The 20,874-nt window shown below is 49.9% G+C and overlaps 9 protein-coding genes across 9 annotated transcripts; 4 read left to right on the forward strand and 5 right to left on the reverse strand.

Annotated features, from left to right (window-relative positions):
- Window positions 1–144: 144 nt before the first annotated feature.
- VE01_08612 (uncharacterized protein) lies at window positions 145–2,085 on the forward strand. Its single transcript, XM_018278033.2, has 2 exons — window positions 145–1,838; window positions 1,910–2,085. The coding sequence occupies exon 1, from the start codon at window positions 200–202 to the stop codon at window positions 1,592–1,594; it is 1,395 nt and encodes a 464-aa protein (XP_018126746.1). The 5' UTR covers window positions 145–199; the 3' UTR covers window positions 1,595–1,838; window positions 1,910–2,085.
- VE01_08613 (uncharacterized protein) lies at window positions 1,684–2,783 on the reverse strand (the record flags this gene model as incomplete). Its single annotated transcript, XM_018278034.1, has 3 exons — window positions 1,684–1,965; window positions 2,019–2,498; window positions 2,547–2,783. 3 exons carry the CDS (start codon window positions 2,781–2,783, stop codon window positions 1,684–1,686), a joined length of 999 nt encoding a protein of 332 aa, XP_018126747.1.
- Window positions 2,784–3,623: 840 nt separating this feature from the next.
- Window positions 3,624–5,359, forward strand: ATG3 (E2-like enzyme). Its single transcript, XM_018278035.2, has 3 exons — window positions 3,624–4,423; window positions 4,488–4,974; window positions 5,028–5,359. Exons 1-3 carry the CDS (start codon window positions 3,774–3,776, stop codon window positions 5,079–5,081), a joined length of 1,191 nt encoding a protein of 396 aa, XP_018126741.1. The 5' UTR covers window positions 3,624–3,773; the 3' UTR covers window positions 5,082–5,359.
- VE01_08615 (uncharacterized protein) lies at window positions 5,359–8,488 on the reverse strand. The gene has a single exon (XM_018278036.2). The coding sequence runs from the start codon at window positions 7,988–7,990 to the stop codon at window positions 5,630–5,632; it is 2,361 nt and encodes a 786-aa protein (XP_018126742.1). The 5' UTR covers window positions 7,991–8,488; the 3' UTR covers window positions 5,359–5,629.
- A 159-nt stretch (window positions 8,489–8,647) lies between these two features.
- Window positions 8,648–10,230, reverse strand: VE01_08616 (uncharacterized protein). Its single transcript, XM_018278037.2, has 3 exons — window positions 9,751–10,230; window positions 9,253–9,581; window positions 8,648–9,199 (listed from the first exon to the last, which is right to left on the reverse strand). Exons 1-3 carry the CDS (start codon window positions 9,890–9,892, stop codon window positions 9,011–9,013), a joined length of 660 nt encoding a protein of 219 aa, XP_018126743.1. The 5' UTR covers window positions 9,893–10,230; the 3' UTR covers window positions 8,648–9,010.
- A 1,190-nt stretch (window positions 10,231–11,420) lies between these two features.
- Window positions 11,421–13,436, reverse strand: VE01_08617 (uncharacterized protein). Its single transcript, XM_018278038.2, has 5 exons — window positions 12,889–13,436; window positions 12,795–12,834; window positions 12,651–12,746; window positions 11,952–12,592; window positions 11,421–11,899 (listed from the first exon to the last, which is right to left on the reverse strand). Exons 1-5 carry the CDS (start codon window positions 13,022–13,024, stop codon window positions 11,748–11,750), a joined length of 1,065 nt encoding a protein of 354 aa, XP_018126724.1. The 5' UTR covers window positions 13,025–13,436; the 3' UTR covers window positions 11,421–11,747.
- A 132-nt stretch (window positions 13,437–13,568) lies between these two features.
- On the forward strand, window positions 13,569–16,327 carry VE01_08618 (uncharacterized protein). The gene is made up of 2 exons (XM_018278039.2): window positions 13,569–13,745; window positions 13,858–16,327. The coding sequence occupies exons 1-2, from the start codon at window positions 13,698–13,700 to the stop codon at window positions 16,159–16,161; spliced, it is 2,352 nt and encodes a 783-aa protein (XP_018126748.1). The 5' UTR covers window positions 13,569–13,697; the 3' UTR covers window positions 16,162–16,327.
- Window positions 16,328–16,592: 265 nt separating this feature from the next.
- On the forward strand, window positions 16,593–18,017 carry VE01_08619 (uncharacterized protein). Its single transcript, XM_018278040.2, has 4 exons — window positions 16,593–17,064; window positions 17,121–17,258; window positions 17,313–17,364; window positions 17,424–18,017. The coding sequence occupies exons 1-4, from the start codon at window positions 16,879–16,881 to the stop codon at window positions 17,993–17,995; spliced, it is 948 nt and encodes a 315-aa protein (XP_018126749.1). The 5' UTR covers window positions 16,593–16,878; the 3' UTR covers window positions 17,996–18,017.
- Window positions 18,018–18,731: 714 nt separating this feature from the next.
- On the reverse strand, window positions 18,732–20,629 carry VE01_08620 (uncharacterized protein). Its single transcript, XM_018278041.2, has 3 exons — window positions 20,303–20,629; window positions 20,101–20,233; window positions 18,732–20,048 (listed from the first exon to the last, which is right to left on the reverse strand). The coding sequence occupies exons 1-3, from the start codon at window positions 20,508–20,510 to the stop codon at window positions 18,833–18,835; spliced, it is 1,557 nt and encodes a 518-aa protein (XP_018126729.1). The 5' UTR covers window positions 20,511–20,629; the 3' UTR covers window positions 18,732–18,832.
- Window positions 20,630–20,874: the final 245 nt, after the last annotated feature.

The following is a 20,874-nucleotide window of genomic DNA, read 5'->3' on the forward strand; positions in this document are numbered from 1 at the left end:
CGACTGCACCTTTAGTAAGTATGAAGCCGCCCAATTGAAGTGGTTGGTTCTCTACCCGTCGCGTATCTATTTTTAGTTCAGCCGTTGGTAGCTTGATACCCCAGATAAGATAAAATTTAGCGTATGGACGGACTACCGGTATTGGGATGACGTCTATCCGAATTTCTTCAACAAAATTTGAACCAGACAACTCCGTAATATGGCACCTGGAGAGGGTAGCAGTTTCGGAACTCGATTAGCAAAGGCCTTTCGTCCCAAGGCTTCATCTAAACTCCAGAAACGGCCGAGACCTAGCGCGTCTGCGAGTACGCTAGCGGAAGCCTCGGGCTCACCTCAATATGAAATCCGGAGCCCATCACCTATATATCACAAGGAGGCCGTGATTGATAGCCAATTGGGCGAGAATCTAGATCACACTGCACTGCTTCATAGTTTAGTTTATGACGACGAGGTCTATGATGAACAGCAACTTTCAAGGACCACCGGCATTGCATGCCACCCTGAAGACCACACTCTATCGAAGATACCGTTGCCCATTTGGGATGCAGTTCTCGAATATCTAACGCCATTTGAAGCAGCTAGCCTAGCATTCACTACCAAAGGACTACTTTGGCGCCTCAGCTTACGACCATGGCAAGCGCTAAACCACCCGGAAAACCATCAATACAAGATCCAGTTCCTCCTCACAATGGACGGATACCTCCCAAACCACCTTTTGTGTTTCTTATGCGCCTCCTACCACTACCGCATACACCATGGCAGCGAGACTCTCAAGCCGGCAGCAACACACAACCCTCTATATAAGTGCCCCAAGGCCTTCGATCTTCCGTTCCCTCGCACCCGCATCACTCCTCGCCGCAACCTTCCCTTCTCATTTGTCCAACTCGTCACGAGGGCTAAACGATACGGACCAGCGTACGGAATCCCCGTGGAATCTTTGGTGCGGCGGTGGAAGGAGGACCATTGGACCCACCAGAGCCAATTTGCCATTATTAATGGCCATCTGCACATGCGAGTGAGCAGTTCTTGCTACGCGGAGCCCGGACTTACCCAGAGCGAAGTGCGGCTTCTACTATTTTCGCGCGATGACTATAGCCCATACTTTTCAGCCTGCGCCCATTGGAGAGACGGCATGTTGATGGAGCTTTGTAAGTGCGCTCTCAGCCATATACCAAAACCGGCCGATTCGATGGGACAGAAAGTTAAGGACAAGCTACACCAACGCCACTACGACCCTCGGTCAATTGTGACGCTGTGTGAATCATGCAGACCGATGAGACGATGTCCAGACTGTCCAAGCGAGTACCTCATCGAGCTAAAAAATATGGAGGATCGGCCGACAAACTCGTTCAAGCGCGCAATCTCAGTGACGCGTTGGTGCGACCTTGGGGACGGCTTAACGCCGATGTCACCCGAATGGGCCGCTTGTAATGGAGAGCTTGGGGAATACGATTCGTTTGGGGCGATTGGAGGAAGGGCAATATCGGGCATGTTCGAGGCGCATTTCACCAAAGAACATATCCCAGGGCAGAGGATACTAAACCTCAACCCGAGAGCAGAACGGCATTCACATGACGACCCTAATTGGTATTAGAGAATGCCAAGCACTGTATAATAATAGTTGGATCTGGCATGCGTTATTTTTTTAGACGATCAAATAAAGGCCTCCGAAATGTACAGGTACTACCAGGACTTATAAACCAGGCTATCCGACAAGTTTTCATAGGTGACGTGGTCAGCATGATAGTGCCGCCATCGAAGCTTCCCAGCCGATGTTCGATAAAGTTCGCCCTTCGCATTTTCGGGCAAGAACTTCTGAAACCCTTCGAAGAGCTGTGGTGAGTCCTGGAGCAAAATCCTCGATTTGACATATAAACGACGATTTGCTCTAATCCTCTTCCTCTCAAAGCCGTCAATGGCGATGGCGTATTTTTCATAGACATCTGGCCTGTCGCTAAAATAAGCCTGTAAATCGTCAGAATGACGAGCGTTGAATGTGGAGAAAAACAAAAACATACCTCGAGAAACTCCATGTACCGCTTTCCTTCTTCTTTGTGGAACCGCGATGTTCCTCCAGTTGCCATGGTGCGTCCCGCAACTGATGGATAGACATTTGCTGGCAACAGCTGACTAAAGCCTTTAAGTAGACTGGCATCGACACTGAATTCTGGGAGGTGTTTGACCCTGGAGATGTCTTTCATGGCACTCTCTTCGATTCTTTCCTCCTCAGAATTTTCGGTCGCCGTGCTCGCGACCGTGACTTTGGCTACACGTTTGATGGCAGAGTCGACGAGAGGTGCAGCGTATGGCGTACCTTTCCCGTTTCGAATGGCTTGAATTAAGTCATCTCGGACTGGCGAGAGTTGAAGTGCAGCGCCACGGAACAAGGCCTCCACTCGAGTGCTGATATGTTGATGGGCCTCGTCTCTTGCGGCAGCGTATGAAGTGAGGAGACCAAAGAGTTCTTTGTGTACCTCTGGTTTGTTCTGGTAATTCATCTACCCATCGATTAATCTCTTGAGTTGCTGTCGGATGAAATCTATCACCTTCACTTGCTCTAAGAATGTAGTGGCTTTGTGGAGGATCTCCATTGAGCGCGCAGCTTCATCTTGAGCATGGTGAGATTCCACACTTGATGACTCCATCGGGATCGTTCGCATAGTTTCATCTTGGCAATGGTGAGATCCAATACTTGGCGACTCTGTCGGCATGGCTTGCGCTGCTTCGTCTTGAGGATGGCAAGGCTCCATAGACCCCATACTTGATGACTCGGTCGACGACATGGTGTGTCTGGTTGTTTTTCAGAAACCTCCAGTATAAAGAGAGTGAACCCAGAGACGTAGTTTATCTCAATCATAAAGCATAAAAGAAGGTAGAGTCAGCACATAACAATCGCACAGTCACAATTCACTCGAAGAAGTGATAAGTGAGTTCACCATATAGACTAGGGTCAATGTGACAAAATCGTCCTGGCAACAAAACTCTTACAAGGAAATAAGCAGCTCGAATTTCAGTTCAAATTCACATATAATTTCCACTGCAAAACAAGATAATTGAAAGCATTGTGATACCATGGAACAGAATCCATGGAGCAGCTTATACTGTTAAGATACCATACTAAATTTCCACGGATGCATCACTTACATAATTTCCAGCCGCCATTACTCACACTTGACACGTCAACGCAGAATAAATCTTCAAATATGTTGTTACTTATCAACATCTTTCTTTCTTGCAATGCCCTTATGCGAAAGGTCAAATAACATTTGCTTCGGGTTGAGAAACAGTTTCGTGGTCTTCGTCACCCCACAATCAATAAGAGGAAATGATTCACCTTTGAGCTCCCATAACACGCCATAGCTTTAGTCTTGAGATCCTAATGCTTGGCATTATTATGAAAAGTTAATCTACTGAGCGCATTCATAACGACCGTTGGAGCTTCTCATATATGAGGTTGAATTTGGATTGTTTGTATAAGACTTCTTTCTTGCTTTGTGATTGGCCGGATGTGGGTGGTGGCTGCCTCGCTCGCGGCGCTCGTGGATCGTCAGATGACATAAGCGAGGCTGATAAGATAGAAGGCAAACCCCGCTACTCGTCCCCACTTCGGTATCTCGTCACCTGGCAGGTTCCAAACACACATATTCGCAACCTATTTCATCCCGGCCGACTTGTCATCTACACAGTCAGTGCTATTTTATCTACGGAGAACCCAAGTTATCCCTTCACATACTCAGCGGCACATAGAACGGGAAGCACAAAATACCGCAAACATGACAGCCCTTCGCAACCTCGCTCACAGCACCTTCGGCGGCTTCGCGCACAGCACCTTGGATATGCTTCGAGAAAGATATCCTGGACGAATACCCGATGCTGTAGATGTCGAAGTTCGTAAAACAGGGCAGCTTCATCCAGAGCATTTTGTGGCCGCAGGGGACTACATTACAAAGTGGTTTCCAGTGTGGCAATGGAAAGATCTTCCGAAGGTTGAAAAAGAGATCGGAGGAAAGACCGACGTGGAGTTCGAAGAAAAGACCGAGGGGGAGTTCGTAGGAAAGATCACCGGATTACCTACTGACCGACATATTCTTGTCTGCCGAAAAATACCTTGCCGGCGTCGACTTGGCGAATTTGCTGATGATGCGACGATGCAAGAAGAGACAATGGTTAGGGACGGCGAAGACTTCACAAGGGACGTAAAAAGTGGCAGCCCAGGAGATGACGGGGGTGGGTGGCTTCGAACCGGAAGTCTCGCAGCAAGTCAAGAGGCGAGGGCCGGAGACGTGAGGACGGTAGACGAAAGTGGCAACATGGCAGATAAGGAGCCAGATGAACCAGATGATATCCCGGATATGGAAATTTTTGATGATGACCCGGACGCGCTCATTCGCGATTACGGCGGCGACTCTGATGAAGAGAAGAAGTAGGTATCCCATACGCCAAGATCTCAGGACACCGTATCGCATCATTAACTGACATAAATGTAGGTCATCACGCTTTTACGACATATTCATAGTATACTCAGCTGCCTATCTTACGCCCAGGGTATACCTGCAAGGTTATGACTACAAAGGCGCCCCGCTGACTCCTCCCGAACTCATGCTACAAGATATTATGGGCGACTACACAGACAAGACCGTGACCATTGAGAAATTTCCTCATTATTCTGGGAACATTCAAATGGCATCGATACACCCTTGCAAACATGCCGAACTGATGAAAACCCTGTTCCTCCGCGCAGATAATGCTCTCAAGATCCGACGAGAGAAGCAACGAAAGGGCCTGGTTTCAGATGGACCTGCGGACTTGCAGAGCCTCATAGGCGACGTTGATAAATTAAGTCTAGCGCACGACCGAAAGGGCGAACCCAAGGGGAAGGGCGAGGATGAGTGGGAGGTGGTGGATACTGATGATAGTCCCGACCAGGAGGAGGCTGCGATTAGCATCGACCAGTATCTGGTTGTGTTTTTGAAGGTAAGCAGATATGAAATACTGAAAAGACCGTATTTGTTAACATGGTTTAATAGTTTCTCGCGTCAGTCACACCGACGATTGAGTTTGACAATACGATGGCCCTTTGAGAGGACGGTGAAGACCCAAAATAACTCAACCAAGGCGGCATATATTCTGCACCACAGCAGCAGACTTTATCATCTGAAATGTGGTTTCACTATAAGTCTGATTTGGGCGAATCCACATGACTTAAATGCCACGGCTTTCAGCCTCAGAATGAAAATTATTGGTAGGGGTGAAGAGACCGTCCGCCATTTCTGTATGAAAGGCACCAGCTTGATTAGGCCCAGCATATAGCACTGTTATGAAATCAACGCTAATGAAAACTGTCGTTTGGAAATACAACTCCCAAGTATATCTATTGAATTGCATGTCCGGCATGTAACTGCTGAGACGGACTGGGATGTTTTTTCATCCTAGTCAACTATTGTGATTTGCAAAATTATAAGCCACAACAATCCTCTTATATCTGTCCCTCCGCACCTTTCGCCCATGTCATATTGAAAAGTTATTCCAAATCCATTAATTTCCCACTATTGGGGACCTTTGTTGTGAGAGGCACCGCATATCCAATTATCCAACCACGAAGCAGTTTTTCCAAACACCACCACATTCATCATGCAGTTTTCAACGGAGAGCAATGAGGATCATGCTTAGAAACCACAACTATGTGTTCTGCATGATACCTTTCCTTGGTCTTTCCTCTGATTTGCTGACAACACGATAGACATTCCCCATCCCGTACAATAAGAAGGGAGTGGCCATGGTCGATAAGCTCGCGATGATTCTGAACAACAGCACATAGACCAAAGAAGCTGGACTGGTCCATATTCCAGGTTGTGTAGCGGTTCTCGTCATCCCATTTGAACCATAATCCTGGATTAGGATATTTGCTGGGATCCGCATAGGGATTAACCCAGCCAGTGCCTTCTCCCCAATCAGTCTCCGATGCTCTGGAATGGCCGCAGTGCAACCGCCGATAGGAATGGAGCATGCTTTCGCACAAACTATACGGCCGCAGCTGCAATCCTGCTGACTCCCCGTCACAATAAAACAGGTCGTAATGAAGGTATAACTGATTAACCGTCTGTCTTACGGCCAATTTCACCGAACTGATGATGTCCGGCGTGGCACACATAAGCAGCGCCTCCTCTGCTTTGGCCTTCTTCCTTCCGTCGGACTTAGAACGCATGAGCCTATCCGTTAATTGAGTGAACTTCTTCCCTTCGTACAAAATCTGCCCTGGGCAAACATGCAACATAGCAAAATCTGGCAAACTATCAGGAATCTCACGGAGAACGTGGAGATATACGCACACTCCATCGACGGAAATAGCTGGCGAGGATAAAACGGTAGAGTTGACGTCCTTGGAAGTATAACCAGTAAAAAGGCATAATGCGTGCTCCATATGAGAAGGGAAATTATCCATAGCAACAAACGGTGCGTGTTGCGGGGGCTTGAAGTCTCCACAGCGGTATCTGTGTAGGCCAGGCGGATCTAGGTAGTATCCAGGGTCCGCCGGGTTGACGCTACGATGTTCCTCAGCACGCATATTATACAGTTTACGCAGGCCAGTAAACTTCGGACAGAGACCAGCGCATTCGGTTATGGAAAGGAGGCGCCCGAGTCGAATTATTAGCTCTATGAGAACAACTTGGCAATTGACTGTCACTGATTTCCCTCCCACAGGTCTTGTTTTATCGCACCTAATGCAGCCACAAATCTTCCAAAGAGCGTTTAAAGATTTTCTATACTTTTTTAACGCCTCCTTGTATGTTTGCATGCTGGAATCCTGGTCGAGATATGGCTCTAATCCTGAGAGTTCCGGGAACCAGTAGAGTAAGTTTTGAACGAAGCCAGTTCCAAATGAAGTCTCCACGTACAACATGTTGGTTTCCAAAACGACTGTCGGAATGCCTTCTTCTGCTGCTGCAATGCCTGCATACACTCTTGCAACGCTGCTGATAATTTTACCAACGCAGTCAGCACTCTTCATGAGGTCTTTAAACAAGACACCAAACACTGCAGACAAGCAGGTGTTCCACGCCACCCGGCCATTCATGGCTGGAGTATCCATCCGGCCACCAATACAACTCTGTGGATACATAGGGTCTCTCCCGTCCCAAAAGTCGGACACAGTATCGATGTAGAACGTCCTATCTGCCAATTCCAACAGTTTCTCTCCTGTTCTTCTGGTCGGATTGGCGTCTTCTCCACCATGGGTCCTAATAACAGAACAGATGTTGACTTGGGAGAATTGGCCGTCTGGGCAGCTTGTGTATACGATATCATCCTGCTCGTTTATGATCGTCACTGTAAGGTCGAAAAGCCATTCCGCCAAAGCTCCTATCCACCTAGCTTCCTTGCCTCCGTGTATAGTGATGGAGACCAACTCATGCTTTGTGACCTTTGCAATTGCATTTAAAACTTTGGCAATGTCGGTTGTGTCGGCGGGTTTGTTGTCGGTCTCTAGCCCCATGAGTGTCTCTGCACGTATGGGAAACACAGTCGTTGATAGTATGCCGGCGCAGCTTTTGATGAGTGCTAGCCATTCGCTGCAAGCAGGGGTCATATCAAGGTTATCTTCTAATGAAGCCATGTCGCTCAAGATCTCCGCTGCAGTTTCATGTGGGAAACATTCTGATAACGCAGCACACAATGCCACCAGTGCACTGCCCTGCTGCGTCATTGCTATCACCCTCGCAGGATGCTTCATGCCGAAGCCAAACCAAAGGATATTTTGAAAGCCGGCATAAGCCTTCATATCTTTTAAGGCATTGTTGATGTTCTTTTGCCCGTTGCGGGAAAGTTGAAATTTTCCGCCGAGAGTGCAGCCCGTGTTGAGAGTATGGAGGTCCAAATTCGACCCGGAGAGGCGCTGAATCATGCCATAGCTGAGGGAGACAAAGTTGGTGGAGAGTGCAACCCAGTCCAACGAGCCTTGTTGGGCAAAGTTGCTGGAACTGTCGAGAGCCATCTTAGCTTGCTCTGTGAAAACGTCTGCGGTCCCACCAAATAATCTGAGAAGAAAAACAGTACAGGAGGGATAAACGTATTAAAGAAAACCCCACCATTTCAACCTGTAGCCTTGCCATGACTATTTGCTGGTTATGCGCGCTGAAGCGCTCCAAGTCTGCCTAGGATTGGCCAAGTAGCGTTTCGGATATGCACCTCCTCCTGTAAATAGCCTTTCCCTGTGCCAAATGAGAACCCCCAAAACCCCCAGAGTTGCGTTATCAACGGCAAGTCTGATACATATTGAACCATTTTAGGCCACTTGTTTGCTACGAACTAGGCATCCGATGGGTTGCCTACTGGCCTTTCCCGGGAACACTTGGTCATTGGCAAGGCGCGTTTGCACAGCCCTGAGGCTGGTTGGCGGGCCGCATGGCTCCCGTCAGTATCCAAAGATTTGTCGGGCACGGTACATGGAAATCGTGGAAACGGAGTTCATGAGCCAAACTTACCGTTTTAGGTCTATGAAGAGTTCTAGACTGATGGAGGCTCACGATTACCATGATAATTTCTTGAAGACTTCGCCAAGCGCTCGTCCCGTTCCGACCCCACTACCCGCTTTACTAGCCTACCCAAGCCCGGGACAAGTTGATCAATTATGCTGTAGTCAAAGGTGGTTCAGCGGAGTATAATCCGTTGCTTCTCATTCATTACATCTACATACTCTCCTTGCCCATCCTGGCACTTCAATCCCCTGGTATAAAGATCCCCTAATAACGGGGGTATATGTAGATGCAAATCAGCCTCTGCGGCATCCATCCATCCTATGGAAGTAAAAAAATATTGTGAATAAAACGCCCCAGCGCCATCTTTCCCATCCGATCCCCATCTCCGCCATGCTGTATACAAAAACCGCGGTGCATTTTGCCGCGCTGCCCAGGAACCCGCTCGTTTGTTCCAGACCCCCAGGAGAAGTACGCGAACCCTCCCGTTTGCCTCCAGCCCATCATTGCCGATTCACAGGCTTGTCATCTCTATCTCATCATGATAGACCCCACATGCTGAGTAATAGTATGGGTGTGAGGACGGCCATCGAGATGGTTATTGACAAATCGGCGCCGGAAATTTGTGATGTGAAGACATTGTTGAAGCCGATGTCGCTGCTATTGAAGCAGTTCGATTTGTTGACCTCTGCGACGTTCTCTGGCTCTGCGAAGATGATGTCGACGCACTAATAGCCGTTAGTTATTGCTCCTTGTTCAAGTATCGAACGTAGCAACTTACATTGAATAGACTCGCCCCGTGCTGTGCTGTCATCACGACCTGAATCGTCGCGAGATCGCCCGCCTTGACGGTCGCGTTCGCTGGCAGCGGGATCTGCGGCAGACAGAAGGTGCCCGGATACGGTCCGTTCGAGGGTCCTGTGAACTCAAAGATGGGGACCATGACGTTGGTGAAGTTATTGGGGCCATTGTCAGGCCCATTGGTGCCAAAGCCCATATTGACGTAGAAGAAGCCCTTGGAGTGCCCTTGGAACCAGCCCGGCTGCACGGCGAGAGCACCGCCGCCTATGGGCCAGGTGGTGCGGTTGCGCGAGGTACCCATTCCGCCGCCTAGAGAGAAAGTTAGCGGCAGTTTGGAAAAAGTTGAGGTGAATGAGATTGCGCTTTGGATGTTGCGCGGGTCGTCCAGTTGAGCCGGCATATGCCCACTGGAGAGAGCTCTTGCGCTGTTCGCAGAGGTATATCGCAAATACAAGAAATCGGAATCGGGGCTACTCACAAGGATACATCCATTGCATGCCGAATGGAAACGTCTCATTTGTGACCAAGTTGTCTCCTCTCCAGCCTGGATAAGAAATCACAGTGTGTCCGTTCACTAACGACAGACATATCGCCAGAGCTGAAAGTATTGAGTAGAACATGGCGGCGGATGTGGAACAGAGATTTTTGTGCAGAGAACAATGGCCAAGATGCGCAGCAGCTTAGCTATTCGGAGACAGGGTTAACAGGGTTACTCTCTCTCTCGCCCTGCTGTCGACAATCGTACTTTTTTTGTGAAGTCGCAAAGATGATCAACGGAAGTGGCTCAGTGTCGACGATGTAGGTCTCTCAGTCAGTCGCCCATCAGACCTCTCGAGTTCAGCGCTGGGGGCCAGAGAGCCTTTTGAGGGCCATGCATCACGCACGGCAGCGCACCTCTCCCCTCCCTCCCACCATTGACAGCGGGCGGTTACGGTGATGAGAGCACAGCCAGTCACCGTGCAGCGTGTGGTGCCTCGCACGCAGCGGGATGATCGCGTCCCCGCCGCCCCATTGGCGCGGGCGCCCACTAGTGTACATTCAAGCTGGGGTCCGATCGGCCCCATCTGCACCTTAAGCACGCTGGATGGTGAACAGAGGTGCAGGGGCGGGCATGGGTGGCGGCGAGTCGCTGGCCACTGTGCGATACGGATACACACCCGGCGAATCAGGGCGGCGCGCTGGGGTCCGGCACATCAGTAGTGCAAGGGGCTTCGTCCAGTGGTTATCCATGTCTACGCGCCGAACAACATATCACTCGGTTCTGTTTGCTCTTCCCACCCACAGCTCCGAGGAATTTCTTTGTTTGCTCCCATGTCGTGTTCAGATGCACAAAGAAAGTATCCTCGTACAGGCGGCCTCGCGGCGGTGGCCTTCATGTCAACGGCTAGACTGTAAGTTGCATATTAGACCTCTGGCCGCATCGTGAACCCATCGTCTTTGTCGGCATTTCCATTGCTTGTACTTGGCAGATGGTGTGAGAGCAAGAGCGGAGGGAGCTGCCGGATCGATATGCTTATTCAGGCGTGACAATCGCCCCCAGGAGAGCCCGTGTCCCCTACCAACATGAACAGGATACAGCTCGCATTCCAGCCGCCTGTACTCCGTATCCCCCGTACATATGTACCATATGCACGCATCCACAGTTCTATCCATATCCTGTCCTCCCTTGGATCTATTTGTCTTTCCCGAACCGCCCATCCCACCCCATCCCGTTATCCCCAAACCGAATGTAACACTTCCGAATGCCCTAGTGCTGCGAAATATCGATAAAAGTCAAGAGTTCCACGGAGTCTCGAACACTGCCAAGCGCCCACGTTGTGATGAGCGGCCAAGCGCTTCGAGATACAGGAACGGTTTTGCAACCATTTTAGCCTCTTCGGAGGTAATTGTCGTTCTGGCAAGCTCCAGGAATATTGAGCTTCGGGTCACGTGCAAGACCTTGGTTGACATGGCACAGGGATGTAGATATACAGTAGCTACTCATCCAGGAACAGATATCGAACTGGACATCCGATGAAAGCTACTGACACCGGCTATGATACCCTCACCCTTTACAAACCTGCTTCGCGTATAGTCTACTCGCAGTCACGTGGGTGGACGACGAGTACATGGCTTTCACAACACTACAGTTCTCAATTATCGACCATAGTCGTTGAAATCTGTATATCTGATTTCGCCCAACCGATCCTGACCTACTCCTTAACCCGCTACTTGGAATATGCAATGAGTCCGCCCAACCTTCCGACCTAAATTACAGCCAATGCCCGCCATGGGCACTTCCAGATCTCATGCTGACGCTACAATGCTTGTCCCAATACTCCCACAAAACACCCTGGTCCGCATCTCTGGTAGCAGGACCCGCCAAGGTCCGTTTCGCCAATTTCAATGGAACCAATATCTGGGAAGCAGCTCCCCCTTCGTGTCGCGGCACGACCCCCTCGCTAGTGTTTGACTACTTCACATCGCGAGCAGACTTCATACCTCTTTCTCGGCACGCCAGAGGCCGAATGGCCCGGCGCAGTTCTTCCACATCTTGATGGTGCCATCCTCGCTCCCTGTAGCATAGAGTTTGCCGTCGGGAGAGAAGCTAATACTCCAGATGGGGCCGTGATGACCCTTATGAACATCTACATCGATATTAGCATGTCTCAGTATCAGAGAGTTCAGCTGGCTACTCACCAAGTTCCTGCTCGGTGTCATAGTTGTACACCTTTGCCCAGGTGTCCTTAATCCCACCAGTCACAAACTTGCGCTGCTTCGGGTGGATGGCGACGCTGGCGACGTCATATGGAAGATTCACTGACTTCAGCAGATGTCTTGCATCCGCGCCGCCATAGAAATAAACGGTACGGCCAGCCGCAATAGCCAGGACGGGCATGCCCCCTCCGATATCCGCGGAGTCGGCACCGGCGGAGAGCATGTTGAACTCGCAGGAACCAATGTCGCCTTTTACCGGCAATTCCTGGATGACCACCCTGTTCTGCAAGTCCCACCAGCGGATTATCTTGTCGTCGGCAGCTGTGACGAGGATGTTTGGGTCGTGTGTCCAGATGATGGCTTTGATAGCCCCCTTGTGGACATCTGGGCCAATTTCGAAGCCCTTATCCGCTGAGATAATAGTCGGATCTGAAGAGTCGCCGTTTGTTGGGGCGCCATTTGTAATTGGCGCTACGCTCGAGAGATCGAAAATGCGCAGCTTCTTCTCCATGCCGCCCGTTGCAAGGAGCTGGCCATTATTTGGAGGGAATGCGACAGCGCGAACGATGTGGTTGTGCTGAAGTGTGTATAGAGTTTCGCCAGTGTGTGTATCCCATACTCGTCTGTGAGGAAATCATGTGTTAGCAATGTGATTTTTGGAAAGGTAAGACTCGGACTTACGCAGTGAAGTCTGCTGATGCGGTGGCAGCCAGAGATGCATCTGGTGATAAACGAGCCTGGTACACAGCGCCTTTGTGGCCAAAAAAAGTTCCAATCCTGCATGAGTTAGTTTTCAGTCTTTATATCTCGTGCAGGATGACCAACCAATCTCCGGTCATGCCATCCCTCAGCATTGGGTTGTTATCTTCATTGTGTCAGCATGGACTCCCCCTCATGTCAGAGTGGCGGTGGCGCCTACCTTTGCATGCTGAGATCAAGTAGTATTCCTCGCGGTTGTCGCCAACAATGCCAGAAAAGCTCAGATGCGTAACAGGGCGTGAATGGCCATGGCAAGTAAGGGGGACGTATTGTCTAGAACTCTCACTGGCAGCCATAATGGTTTGCGCCGTTGCCTCTTGGAATCGGAAACTGTCGCGGTTTGAAGGAGTGCCTTGAAGCTAGATCGTTGCAGATATTTCAATCAGAAATCTGAATAGATCAGACAAAATGCAAAGCAGCAAGGTTCTCTCGAATTTGATATGAAATGTTGTCCTGGTGGCTGTTGCTGTTCGACAAGAGAAGCGTATCTCAATGACAAGGAAGATTCGTAATAGTCGTTAAAATGGTCGTTATGAGGGTTCCCTGCACGTCTATACAAAGTATAATGAGTATTTGAAAATGTCGTTAGAGATCTGCAAAAGGGGCAAATCTGGTGTATTTCTGAGGAGACTCGCGATGATTTAATATTGAAATGAAAGTGAACATCAAACTTGTTGACACGGACCAAGGCGACAATGTCGAGACGCGCTAAAAAGGATTGATTGCGGGACATTTGGTGTGGGGGGCGAGGAAGAGGGGGTGTTTCCGGCGAAACCATATTCCGAGGATGAGCTCCCTTGGTGGTCAGTGGTCGTCATGGATGGCTTTGTAACAGATGGCATTAGAAGTCCACGGAAGAACGCCAACTTTGACAACACAACGTTTCATGACAGCTCAATAGGACTGGTGGTAGTTGACTTTTAACTTGAAATTCAACCCTTGGTTTTTTAAACTCTGCAATTTATAGCGATGGGCGATTACAAGCTATCGGCGAGCTTGGCGGGGCACGATGATGATGTAAGTCCACTTCGTTGGTTCGCTGTTCTCCCTTGGGGACAGACTTTGGAGGACTTTTGAAGAGTTCTGTCGTCGAAATATAGACATGGGCTATTTCTAACTGCTTTGAAAGGTTCGCGCCGTCATATTTCCGTACCCGAATGAGCTGGTATCCGCGTCCAGAGATGGTACGGTCAGGGTATGGAAGATGATTGCCGAGCCTTTGGCAACTTTCGAAGATACCATAATACAACATGGTTCATCCTTTATAAATGCCATTGCATACTTACCACCCTCCGAAGAACATATACAAGGCCTGGTTGTCTCCGGGGGGAAAGAGACCATCATCGAAGTCAGGCAACCGAAACGCCCCGCCGAGGAGTCAGCAGAGGCACTACTACTTGGACACGCCAACAACGTCTGCGCTCTAGATGTCGGACCAGACGGAAAGTACATAATAAGCGGTGGATGGGATGCCCAGGCTCGTCTATGGTCGGTCGGGAAATGGGAGACTGAAGTTCAATTCGAAGGCCATCAAGGGTCGGTTTTGGCGGTCCTGGCCTATGACTCGGAAACCATTATTACGGCATGCGCGGACAATCTTATTCGGATATTCCACATTTCTGGCAAACTGCTTAAGACAGTTAAGGGCAGCACTGACGTCGTTCGTGCTCTCTGCAAGGTCCCCAAAGGCCACCCTTCGGGGGCTGACTTCGCATCCGCCGGAAATGACACAATAATCCGACTATGGACGTTGGCAGGGAACCAAGTCGGCGAGCTTCTTGGACACGAAAATTTTATCTACTCATTGGCATCGATACCAACAGGCGAGCTTGTAAGCTCTGGCGAAGACAGGACGGTCAGGATATGGAAGGGCGCAGAATGTGTCCAAACTATTACACACCCCGCAATATCCGTCTGGAGTGTCGCAGCAAATCAGGATACTGGAGACATCATCACGGGAGCCAGCGATCGTATTGTGCGCGTATTCTCCCGAGAAGAGGTACGACAGGCAAATGAAGAGGCAATTCAAGCCTTTGAGGAATCCGTCCGGTCTTCGGCGATACCACAAGAAGCGGCTGGCGATATTAACAAGGAGTCTTTACCTGGACCAGAATTTTTGCAAAACAAATCTGGGACGAAAGAAGGACAGGTACAGATGATTAAGGAAAATAACGGTTCTATCACGGCACATCAATGGTCAGCAAGTCAGGGACAATGGATAAACGTTGGCACTGTGGTCGATTCCGTTGGCAGCAGTGGAAAGAAGACCTCATACCTGGGAAAAGACTACGATTGTGTCTTTGACGTCGATGTCGAGGAAGGAAAGCCGCCTTTGAAACTTCCATACAACTACTCTCAAAACCCATACGAGGCTGCGCGGAAGTTTGTGGAAGATAATAAACTACCCATAGCGTACCTCGATCAAGTCTCTGACTTCATCACGACGAATACGAAAGGTGCGACACTCGGCGCAACTGAGACCCAGGGGCCTGCCCCGGCTGGTTCGGATCCATGGGGAAGCGAGAACAGGTATCGCCCAGGTGGTGGATCGAGCCCTTCAGCACCACCAGCTGCGCCAAAGATCCTGCCTCAGAAGGAATATCTCAATATCCTAGTCGCCCGAGTCGACATCATGGAGAATAAGATCAAAGAGATCAATCGCGAACTCATCGATTCAGGCTCCAAGGCCGTTTCTCTGAATCCCGAAGAGCTTGAGGTTCTCTCCGCCCTGCGTTCCCACCTTGAAGCTGCTGGCTCCACGTCAACATCCCAAGACGTAACCGGCGGCCTTGAGCTCGCCATCAAATTGGCCAAGGACTGGCCATATTCCAAGCGCCTGCCTGGCCTCGACCTTCTCCGCCTGCTAGCTGTTGCGCCCAACACTGCAACTTATCAAAGCCCGCGCGGTGCCGACATAATCGAGATTCTCGAATCAAGCGTCAGCGCCGAGCAGCCCCCCGCCGAGAACAACGTTATGCTTGCCGTCCGCGCGTTTGGCAACCTGTTCGCCACCCCGGAGGGCCGGAGACTGGCATCCCACGAGTTCGACCGGATCTTCTCCATCTCGTCGAAGTCACTCGAGGGGAAGACGACCAATCGAAACCTACTCGTCGCCGTGACCACGCTAGCGATCAACTACTCAGTTCTTGTGACTTCTTCGGAGGATGCGGCGGAGGTAAGCTCTGCCACAAGGTTTGAGCAGTCTGTTGCTTGGCTGGAGTGCTTGGCCGGGATCCTTAGTGAGCAGAAGGACTCAGAGGTGCTTTATCGGGCGATGATTGCAACGGGGACGCTGTTGGGGCTCGGTGATGAGGTGAGGACCGCAGCGAAGGAGGTGTATGGGATTGATAAGGCGGTAACCAAGGCAATTGGGAAGGCGGTAGACCCGAGGATTAAGAATGTGGGGAAGGAAATTAAGGAGCTGTTGAAGTGAGGATTTGAAAGGAGAGCGAGCTCCGCCGAGGGGGTGGTTGTGGTTGCTGGTGAAATGCATCTGAATAAGCAGCCATTTAGACTTACAAACAGTGGCTTTGATGAATATTAAACGAAAGCGCAGGCTTTATTCAAAACTTAGGTACTGAATTTACCACGATTATTTCAAATGATAATATTATAAGGAATGTGATAGAATGTATGGAATGTATCGAATCTAGAATAGAATGGCTTCAACTGTGGACTATTAAGCTCGTAATATCCGCCTCTCACACACTTACACTAAGCTCGGGCCTGAGCGTTGCCAAGACCCCGAACCTGACTAACCCCACCTGGGACTGCTTACATGACTTGCCCCACCTTCGGCCTTTCGGCTCTTTGGATTTATTCGGATTTATGATGCAGATAAGCTGTTCTGACGTAAGGCATCTATGGTCGGCCATAGCTTCATGTACAACTGACGGCGTGGCAACGCATAGTAATATCGATGCAATAGCAATATCTATTATGATGGTATAAGTATATATATCTCTCCAGCTTCTCCTACGTTTTTCATTCTTCATCTCAATTCACAATACAATCAACAGCACAGCAATAAAACAGCACAGCAATAACAACTCTACCAATTCCACATCTTCTTCATTGACCCCGCATTCCAGCTTCACAGCTCCAACTACTCACACAGTTCTCACCCTCCAAAACTCACAACACACATAAAATGGCCTCCGACGGAAAGAAAATCATCGTCGTCTTCGGCGCAACCGGTGTCCAGGGCGGCTCGGTCATCAAATCCATCCTCGGCGACTCCAAAGCCGCAGCACAATTCAAGATCCGCGCTGTAACTCGCGACCCCTCCAAGCCCAGCGCTAAGGCACTCGCCGACCAGGGCTGCGAGCTCGTCTCCGTATGTCTTATCGACTCTCCCAGTATGGTTTTTGAGTTGATGCTAACAAGTGGTAGGCGGATCTGAACAGCGAGAAGGATGTTGCGCGCGTGCTCGAGGGAGCTTATGGCGCCTTCGCTGTTACTAACTTCTGGGAGACTGGAGACCCAGATGTCGAGCTTAAGCAGGGAAAGAACGTGGCTGATGCCGCAAAGGTATGTTTTTTTTTGCCATTAATTAACTTCTCAGAACCATGCTAACGAGAACAGGAAACTGGATTGCAGCACCTGGTCTGGAGTTCCCTGATCGACGTCACCAAGCGTAAGTATCTCTGCTACCCACCCGCTTTACCATCGCAATAATCAGCTAACACCCTCCAGTCTCCAAAGGCGTCCTCACAAAGGTCTCCCACTTCGACTCCAAAGCCGCCGTCGAAGACTACATCCGCTCCATCGGCATCAACGCCTCCTTCTTCCGCCCGGGCTACTACATGTCCAACCTCCAGAAAGGCGGCATCGTCCCCAACGGCGACGGGACCTACTCCGTCCCCCTCCCCATCCCCACCAGCGCCCCAATCCCGCTCTTCGACACCGCGGCCGACACCGGGAAGTTCGCCAAGGCCATCCTACTCGCGGGCGACAAGGCGTTCGGAAAGACCTACGACGCGGCTGTGGCGTACGTGACTACCGCTGAGATTGCGGCGGAGTGGAGCGCGGTGACGGGGAAGGAGGCGAAGGCGGTTGTGGCGGATCCGGAGGCTTGGAAGGCACAGTTGAGGGGGTTTGGGTTGAGTGAGCACGCGGCGGAGGAGCTGTATCAGAATATGAGGTTGATGGATGAGTTTGGGTATTATGGTGGTGCGTCGCTGGAGGAGAGCCAGAAGATTCTGGATGAGAAGTTGACGACTTTGAAGGAGTTTATTGGGAAGCAGGATCAGTGGAAGAACTTGTAATGTGTCCTGCAACACAATCCAGTTAATTTATGACTCCGTTCATATTACCATACGCTCGTATCGTGATTACAGTTGCTATGAACGTCTCTTGTATTCACAGTCACTAGAAATCGAAGCATTATCTTGCATTTCCCCCGGCCCCCACGAATCAGTCAAGTACACCACCATATATCCGCCAACACACGAACAACACTCACATATGACCATAGACTCAAGAGAATTAGGCATCCCGTCCGCTCTGCTATACACAAGCTTGTAATTTAGTGGATTGATGCTCTCAATCGTGCCAATAGGCATAGCGTGGAAACTGAGCCCCGTTAGTACACAGACACTCCCTAGGGTAACTTTATTGTTAATTATTATCCTTATCTCTAAAACCTCTTCCTAGCAACTAGCAGAAGCGGACAGTAAGCAATTCTCTTAATCTAAATATAGTCTAGTTTACATAGTGTATAAGTGGTGAACTAACGTATCCACTAGCGCATTTAGATTCCTTCCTATTCTAGGAACTTACACCTGCGATGTGTTTGAAGAATTAGCCTCGGACCTTCTCCGCTAGAAGTGGGCGTGCAGAGCTGGCGACAAAGATGCCTTGATACAGGGCGATGGCAGTAAGGGAGGTCCGCCCAGACGTCGCTTAGAAGATTGGGAACAACTTGAATTTTTGGGCACTGAGGATCACTAGTCAGGGCTATTACAGTCTGCGTTGCAGATTATTATTAGTAGATGTGTTTGTCTAAGTTTGGTTTGCTATGTATGATCCACGCGTTATATTTGAACATCATGAAATGCTATTTTGCACAACAAACTTTCTATCAACTTCAAAAGCCACCCTGCTCAAATCCAGTTCGCAAGCAACTCTTCCGCCTGCTTACTCCGTGGCTTTAACTGCACCTCGAAATGCTCCGGATGACTACTCAACCCATTACTCAGCGCTGGCACTGGATATATTTCCTTCCCATCCTTATCGACGGCGGGCAGGATATCCATGGTGCGCAGAATAGTAGTCAGGATCATCCACACACTCGCTGCCGCTAAATGACTGCCAGGACAAATTCTCCTGCCAAACCCAAACGGTCCCTGCGCAAACGGCTCGCCTTCACCACCTTCCTCTCTAGGCGTGAATCTGTCCGGGTTGAACTTTGAAGGGTTCTTGTACATCGTCTCATCGTAGCACATCGCTCGCGCATTCGCATAGATAGTTGTACCAGCAGGGATGAACATTCCATTATACGTGTCATCCTCAATACTTCTGTGGGGAACGCCTAGGGGACTGAGTGGTGCCCACCTAAATGCCTCCTGCACTATGAAGTCAATATATCGCAATCTCTCCCGATCCTCAAAATTTGGCAAGCGATTACTGCCTACCACAGCGTCAATCTCCGCCTGGGCTTTCTTCAGTACCACTGGGTTCATCAGGAGGTTTAATATGCAGATGATAATCGTCGACCACGTCGTATTCGCACCCGCAATGAAAATCGCCCCACACGCACCCTTAATGTCCTCAGTCGACAAATTATTCACCTCTCCCTTCTCTTCACGGGCGGCAGACTCCTCCAGTAGAGTTTGTGCGATACAATTCTGGGCGATACCCTCCTTTATCTCCTTCTGGAGATTCGCAAAGGGGATCTCATGGAGGTTCAGGATCGCATGTTTCCAATCGCGAGCGTGCTTTAAGGGCCTGGAGCGAGCGAGCCAGTTCGGGGCGTACTTGAAGATCGGGAAATAGTCGACAATAGTCGAAGCGGGTGAACCCCCGTTGGTCGTCGCAAAGTTGGCATCTTCGGTAAGTTTTAGGTATGGGTGATCATTAGAGTCGATAGTAATGCCGAAGCCGATAGAGAGGACAATAGCGGAGCTGAAGCGCCGCGTGCTTGCCTCCCAGTTTGTTGGATCTTGCATGATGCTATGGACCGCGATGCGGGCCTCGCGTTCTTGAAGGGTCCGGTATTGCACTATGGCGGATTTGGTGAAGTTGCTTTGGATAATCTTGCGATGAAGTTGGAATTTCGGGCCTGAACGGAGAAAGGTGAGCGTCATGCCCCAGCCCATGCTTTGGAAGCTGTCAGTCAGGAATCGGGACTGAAAAGCGCAGGGTTACATACACCTCGAAAAGCACAAAACGAGGCCGGTCTTGGTAGTTTGACCCCTTTTTGCTAAGGAGGTCGACAGCAGCCTTGACGCTGTTGAGCACAACTACCGGCCGCCCAAGAATATTGAAATAGAGGACATCGGATGCTGTTAAGACACTGCGTTAGCTATCGCTCTCTAAACACAAAGCACGAGGCTAGGAGACCCCTGACATACAGTATTCTTTCCCCCATTCGATATACGAGAATTCGGGATTGACCAAGGGCACGCTCCTAAAATGACCAAAGAATGGCTCAGCGGGTGGTCCCGGGGGCAAAGGTAAACCACTATTATTCCTCAGTGTAAAGAATCTCTTATAGATGTAAAAGACGCCCAAAATAATCAGTCCCGCAATGCTTGAGAGCGCGATAGGAGTAACCGCCATAGCGAATAAACAGCTGAAGCAGGAGAGTGCCTATGTGTTGTGGTAGACTTTCTGACAAGTCGAACTCTTTTAGCATCTCACCACTATCTCAGAGTCCAGGTCAGCGCAGATGTGGGCTGATTTAAAGAAACAAATGGCGGGATACTTTACTGGTAGGCAGGGGTGTCACAGACACGAATAGCAGACGCCTTGGTTCTGTAAAATGTGGGGCAGTAGATAATCCTAGCATTCAGACCGACATACTTACTACCTCCTGTGCCTGTAATGCCTTAGTCAGGTGGCAGGGATTTGGAATATGAAACCCCGCCTGGGGCGTAGGTCTTCTTTTGTATAGAAGCAGAACATGAATCCTTAATTCTCAACA

The sequence above is a fragment of the Pseudogymnoascus verrucosus genome (assembly GCF_001662655.1).
Source record: "Pseudogymnoascus verrucosus strain UAMH 10579 unplaced genomic scaffold scaffold_54, whole genome shotgun sequence".
Classification (NCBI taxonomy): domain Eukaryota; kingdom Fungi; phylum Ascomycota; class Leotiomycetes; order Thelebolales; family Thelebolaceae; genus Pseudogymnoascus; species Pseudogymnoascus verrucosus.